Source organism: Equus asinus, chromosome 20, assembly GCF_041296235.1.
Source record: "Equus asinus isolate D_3611 breed Donkey chromosome 20, EquAss-T2T_v2, whole genome shotgun sequence".
Classification (NCBI taxonomy): domain Eukaryota; kingdom Metazoa; phylum Chordata; class Mammalia; order Perissodactyla; family Equidae; genus Equus; species Equus asinus.
Window position 1 is genome coordinate 98,428,328 of NC_091809.1, and position 6,210 is coordinate 98,434,537.

A 6,210-nucleotide genomic window follows, 5' to 3' on the forward strand; every position below is an offset into this window, starting at 1 on the left:
GGCTTGGCAAACAGAAGCCAGAGGTGCCAGGCAACTGTGTAAACCGACTCCGGCGGCGCTGCAGTGGAGGGTTCCCCGTTAGGGTGGGGGATGCTGAACCCACAGTCGAGGATTCGGGGTACGGGGATGCCTAGCCCTCTGTGCAGGCAGTGCCAGCTTAGCTCCCTTCCCAGTCCTCTCTCACTCCTACCCGTCTCAGAGGAGTGAGGCAAAGGAGGCTTGGCTGTCAGACTGAAAGCAAAGCAACTTCTTTGCAGGGCCCAGGGCGCCAGGGCGAGGGGGGAGGGAGGGGAGAATGGCCCAGGAGTACCCCAGCTGGTCCAAAGAGATCCGTTTCCCAAGGCCCCTCTCCCTCGCCATCGTCCTCCACCGTGGGCTATTTCAGCCGAGATCCCCTCAGGACCCAGGACAACTGATTAACTTCCTGGGGGTCCAGGTGGCCCGGGCGGGGTCTCTACTGGCGTGGCAGGAGAGGATGCGAGGCCGAAGTTCAGGCACCAAGAAAGTGAGAGAGGCTCTGGCCGCTCGTTATCGGTGGCGCCAAACTCTCCCCACTTTCAGGACGTCGAAGGCTCTCCACCCTCTCGCAGCCCTCCCGCTCCTTAAGCAATGACCTCATTGCAAATGACAGCCTGAGCGGATGGTTCCCCTCCCTAGTCGACCGGTGCGGAGACAGCGAGCAATGACGCAATCGGAGCCTGGTCGGTCCTGGCCACTTTGGATTGGCCGCGCGGGCTCGCCGGGATCCCCCTCCCACTGTCACTGGAATAAGAGCCGAGAGCTCCGCAGGGAAGACGCCCACAGCAGGCGTTGTGTCCATCCTGGTGGACAGGCCGCTCGCGCTCTCCTGCAACTCGGGTCACCAGGTGAGGAACTTCCCGCTCCGCTCACTCTAATAAACTGCCTCAGGGTTAGTTTATTCCGTTTGCCTCGTCTGCCTGCCTGCCTTTCTTTTGCCTCTAGTGGCCATCTCGGCCCACCTACAGCCAGGTGCTCCTGGTCCTCTGTCCCACTCAGGAGAAGGCGGGCGCCTGGGGCTGTCAGCGCGTTTCCTTCTAACTAGCGCCAGTGGAACCTCTGGAATCCCCAGGGCTTTGCCTGGGCGCTAGAAGCTCCGCGAGCTTGGGTAGGCGGTTCTGTGGCCCCTGTGTGGATGCCTGTTGGCGTGAAGGATCCTGCCAGAGTTTGGTCTGGGAGTGCCCTGGTGGTCTGTATCCTCAGGCATCTCTTTTGGCTCCCGGGACGGAGGAACCCTGAGTCTTCCTCTAAGGCGCTTCCAGCCGGCAAGCGTCCCTGGGGCTTTGGCGCGCTCCTGGGGCAATGCGGTCAGGGAACCAGGAGAGCGCGCGCCCCTCGGGGTGCTGGTGCCCAGCACCTGCAGCTAAACTGCGCTCTAGCAGAGGCGGGCTGCGCGGGCAGAGCCCAAAGACACCAGTAATTGGCAGGTTAAAAACTTCCCCAAATCCAAACCTACGTCTAGGAGATTAGCCCTGCTTTCCGATTCACCCTTCCCGCTTTCCTCTCCTACCCGTTAGCGCGAAGTCCAGCTGAACGGAAGGTGGTGCTGGATTTCTCGGTCCCTGAGAAGACAGGCGCAATGGGAGAGCAAGTCTGCAGCAGGGTGGGTCGTGCTGGGTTTCTGCATAGGGCAAAAGGTGTGGATTTGTGTGTATGCTCAGGTGTGTGGCTTCTTCCTGGCTTTCCACAGAACGGAACCAGAATCCTCCCACCCTCACTCCAGGTCGCTTGTTTCTGCTCTACCAAGCCATTCACTGCAATGTACATTTTGAGATTCACAGCACCCATCTGTCAAATGAACGGAACTGAGGCAGAGGGAGGTGGGGTGACCTGCCTGAGGTCACAAGGCCATCCTGGCAGAGGCAGGACTGGAACCCCCGTCTGTGGGCTCCAGGCCGTGCTTGGTCTTGGTGCAGCGGTAACGTCATTCTCCCTTTACAGAGAGGCATCATGGGCTTCGGCAAGCCCTCCTCCTTCCTGGCTTTCAGCATCTTGGTCCTGTGCCAGGCAGGCAGCCTCCAGGCGCAACCACTCAGGTGAGACAGCCTGAAGCTGCAAGAGCACTCCCCTCCCACTGCCCCTGGAATCCAGCATTTCTGTGCCTCTGAAGTCACAGCAGCAAGGCTCACGGTGATTCAAATGGACACTGGCCTTGATTCAGTGTTGGGGGGGTGCATATCCTCAGGGGAAGTCACCGGGACCAGGAAGCCTGGCTGCTTATCCTTGGGAGGGGGCAGGCAGAGGCTCTGAGCCTGTATTGGGTAGGTTTCTGCTCCCCAGGTCCTCTTTGGAGAGCCTCCCAGACCCGGCTGCACTCAGTGAGAAGGAAGGGCGCCTCCTGCTGGCTGCACTGGTGAAGGCATATGTGCAGAGGAAGACCAATGAGCTGGAGCAGGAGCAGGAACAGGAGATGGAGGGCTCCAGGTAAGGCTCCCCATCCCACCGTGGCACATCCAGGAGGACATGTCCCAGAAAGGTAGGAAAAACAACATCTGCCCAGGAGTGCAGCAGGCTGTCGTTGTTCACCAGGCCCTGGGGCCCAACCATTCTCAGGCTCCATGGAAGACGGAGGTCCAGGTGCAGCTGGAGGGACTGTGGTTAGACACATTAAAAAGATCCGTTCCTGAAAGCTGTTAGGAAGTGAAACGGGGAGGTGTGGAATCACTTACTCTGGGAAATGGTCTTGCCCTACTGAGGAGACCTCCCAGCACTGGATGACGTAGGACTGGTAAGTGCAAAGCCAGCAGATGGACCTTATATATCTCAGGAGATTCTGGAAATTTGGCTCCACCTTCTTAACCTGCATATGTTGTTCTCTCTCACCTGCAAGGTGCCTTCATTGCACATTTGCAAGGTGAAGCCAAAGGCCTTGCAGAGGGTGGGCTCAGGTAGAGCAGTGTTGGAGGTAGGTCTGGGGTCTTCAGGTGTGTAGGATCCATGGAGATGTGCATGTTGTCAGGAGCCAGACACCCTTCCCGGCTCTACCACCCTGTGCACCCTGAGCTTGGAGACACACCAGTCCCTGGTCTGGCCCCAGCACTGCCCCCACAGAGGCACGTGTTGCCCCTGCATCCCCCTGAGACCCTCTCTGCAGAGCATCAAGGACTGCGCAGCATGTGGAATGCCAGACAAGGTCCCAGCTTCTCCACCGCAGCCCTTCCCCACTGCGCCTGCTCTGGCTCAGTGAACCTCTGAGTTCTCCTAGTGGACGAAGCCTGAGCTGCCCTCCTGCCTACCCCACCTGACCGGCTCCAAATGACTCTTCCCTGGCCTAACCTTCTGCATAACTGCCCGTGAGGGCAGACCCAGTGCATGGTATTGCCTGGCATGTCTTTTCCCTGCAGCCTCGACAGCCCCAAAGCTAAGCAGTGCAGTAATCTGAGTAACTGTGTGCTGGGCACACACTCAAGGACCTGAAGAACTTTCGTACATTCTCTGGCATTGGCTTCAGGGCTGAAACACCTGGCAAGAAAAAGGACACAGCTATCTGTTTGGAGAGGGACCACTAACCTCACTTTGGGGTGTCCCAGGATGCCAACTGGACTCCTTGCTCTCCCTGGTTTCCTTTCCAGCTCCCATTGATGAACTTAATGCATGCAGATCTCACCCTGGCTGCTCTTCAAGCTGGTATTTGTAGCTTTGCTTATGGCAGAGAATGTCGGGGACCTCAGGACGGAGGGAAAGAGAGCAGGACTCATAGACTAGGTTAGAAACAATGAGGCCCTAGAAGGTTTCATGGCAGAGCCCTCCAATTCCTGCTTCATCCCTCATGCCTCATTACTGAGGAATAGATCTATTTTCTAAAAGGATTTTCTCTGTGGTGGTCATTCCTCTGGTCTCTGTGCAAGTCCTGAGAGTGCCCAGGGCCTATGTTTAAAAGTAGTCTTGGCCTCAAGGTGGTTGGATATAGGGCTTGGTGAATGGTCCCGTGAACCAGCTCCAGCATCAAGAACAGGTGTGCTGTGGAGCAGGTAAGAACTTCCAGGGGAGGATGCTGCAAACCTTGTTCTCTGAGCCTCTTCCAGTTGAGACTTCAGGGGATTTTCATTTTCCCATGGAAAGGAGTTTCACCGGGGCTCGTGGCTAAGGTATGGCCTCTATATGCTCCCATGTGTCTTAGGTGGAGCTGGGCCTTTGTTGACCACTCCTTCCTGGTCCCAAAGGGACTGTATGTAAGGGATAATAAATGCAGGGTTTCAGCAGGTGGTCCATGCCTTAGAACTGGGTTTTTTCATGAAGGTCTTTGGGCAGGGCTCCTAGCAAAGGCTGCCAGGCCATTTCCCCTAACAGCTTTGATAATTACATTTAGGAGAAACATTTATTCTTAAGTGGTGTGTCAAAGAGCCGCAATTTTCTTTATGAAGGTCCCATGGGGGCAGGCTCCTCTCACTGACAGGCCTTCTCTTTTTCTCCATCCTGCAAATCAGCCTCACTGCCCAGAAGAGATCCTGCAACACTGCCACCTGTGTGACCCATCGGCTGGCAGGCCTGCTGAGCAGATCTGGAGGGGTGGTGAAGAGCAACTTTGTGCCCACCGATGTGGGCTCTGAAGCCTTCGGCCGTCGCCGCAGGGACCTTCAGGCCTGATCAGTGAAATGACTCCAGGAAGAAGGTAACTGCCCTTGTACTGTCAGATGGGAGGGGAAGGGATTTGGGGGTTACAATCCATGTTTTGGAGCCCACTGGGCATGGTAGGTTCTTCAGGTCCCTTCTCTCCAATTACATCCTTGCTCCGGAGGTCATGAGTTCCTCTACAAGTCAGCTTGAAATCAGAGCTCTAGGATAGGCTGCCGAGATGCAGTGTCATCTTTCGGAGCAGAGAAATGGAAAAAACAATGCTTGCTGGATTCAGAAAGGGAGGGCCCTGCAAACCTAGCCAGGGCCGCTCGTCATGAATGAACCCAGGTTCAGAAAGCCCTCGACGCTTGTTCAGTGTTCACAGAGTCGGACCAGGGGGCTGTAATCATAATACCCCTGCTGATATGAAGAGTGACCCCTGAATTGTTTTACCATTATTTGCCTTAAAAGCCTGCTTACATCTCATAGCCATAATTTGTAAATGGTGTTTAGTTAAAGAAGCATGTCTATAAATTCGTGTTCTTTTCAGTAATAATGGTGACTATTCTCTTCCTGCCCTTCTCCTCTTCCTCCTCCTTCTTCCTCCTCTTCTTTTTTATTTTGTTTTCATTTCAGGTTACCATGAAGCTGAACTCACCACTTCTATTAATTTCTGTTGACAACAGCTTGGTGAGAAGGCCCTATGGAAGATATATGTGTTTGCATCCTAATAGATATTGAAAAAAGCACCTTTGTCCCTTGAAAGGAATGAAACTGAATGCAAAATAAGCTAATTCCATATCTGTTGTGCATCCTTTTTACATTTGATTCCATGTGCAGTAGATGTGATGGCATCTCTCATCAGCTTATCTGGTAGCAAATTGGTTCTTGAGAGCCATCCTATTGATCGCAGCAGCTCTGCCAAACCTTAGGGGACAAGAAATCGCTGCCTCTTGTGGCCTCTGGGGACACATGGTAACGGTGATGCTATGCCTTGTTGTCTAAGAACATGATTGTATAATTTATTTAAGGAAATGTCAATATTGTGCCATTTGTGACCTTCATCAAGATTAAAAACATATTTTGGATACATGTGTTTCAAGACCCTGGTTGTTCATTTCCGCTTGTTTTTCCATGTAGTAAGACTACTACTCTTATTACTACTACCACCACCACTACTCCTTCTTCTACTAATAATGATAACAGTTGACACTTCCCAAGTGCTTACTATGGGCCAGATGGTGTTCTAGGACAGCGCTTTATACCTATTAATTCATTTAATCTTCACGACAACTCCGTGGGGTAGATACCATTGTTATTTCCACTTTACATCTAAGGAAACAAAGGCACAGAGAAGTGAAGTGCACGGTCACACAGACAGATGGGGGCAGACACAGGTGTTGGTTTCCAGAGTTTGCAGTTGAAACCACTGTACTATATGCTTCTCAACAATAGCTCCTGGTGTTTCTGGAGATGTGTGAACCATTCTTTGACCTAGCTGCCTCACATGGGTAGACTCTTAGATTTTGAAGAAAAATGGAAAATTTTAAACATATGAACCACCTAGTCTTTATCTAATAAAATGAATCCCCTCTCCGCATTATTTGGTGCTATAGGCTGAACATTTGTGTCCTC

At 53.1% G+C, this 6,210-nt stretch overlaps 1 protein-coding gene across 1 annotated transcript; it reads left to right on the top strand.

The window, feature by feature from the left end:
• Positions 1 to 653: 653 nt before the first annotated feature.
• Positions 654 to 5,667, top strand: LOC106835495 (calcitonin gene-related peptide 2). Its single transcript, XM_014847883.3, has 5 exons — positions 654 to 866; positions 1,960 to 2,054; positions 2,299 to 2,442; positions 4,446 to 4,630; positions 5,212 to 5,667. The coding sequence occupies exons 2-4, from the start codon at positions 1,969 to 1,971 to the stop codon at positions 4,603 to 4,605; spliced, it is 390 nt and encodes a 129-aa protein (XP_014703369.1). The 5' UTR covers positions 654 to 866; positions 1,960 to 1,968; the 3' UTR covers positions 4,606 to 4,630; positions 5,212 to 5,667.
• The last annotated feature ends 543 nt before the right edge of the window (positions 5,668 to 6,210 follow it).

What these genes read in the sequence shown, in the direction of transcription:
- LOC106835495 (XM_014847883.3), top strand. Translation starts at nt 1,969, where the DNA reads ATGGGCTTCGGCAAGCCCTCCTCCTTCCTGGCTTTCAGCATCTTGGTC. An exon ending in CTCCAGGCGCAACCACTCAG is followed by an intron (nt 2,055 to 2,298) that starts GTGAGACAGCCT and finishes TCTGCTCCCCAG; the next exon opens with GTCCTCTTTGGAGAGCCTCC. An exon ending in CAGGAGATGGAGGGCTCCAG is followed by an intron (nt 2,443 to 4,445) that starts GTAAGGCTCCCC and finishes CCTGCAAATCAG; the next exon opens with CCTCACTGCCCAGAAGAGAT.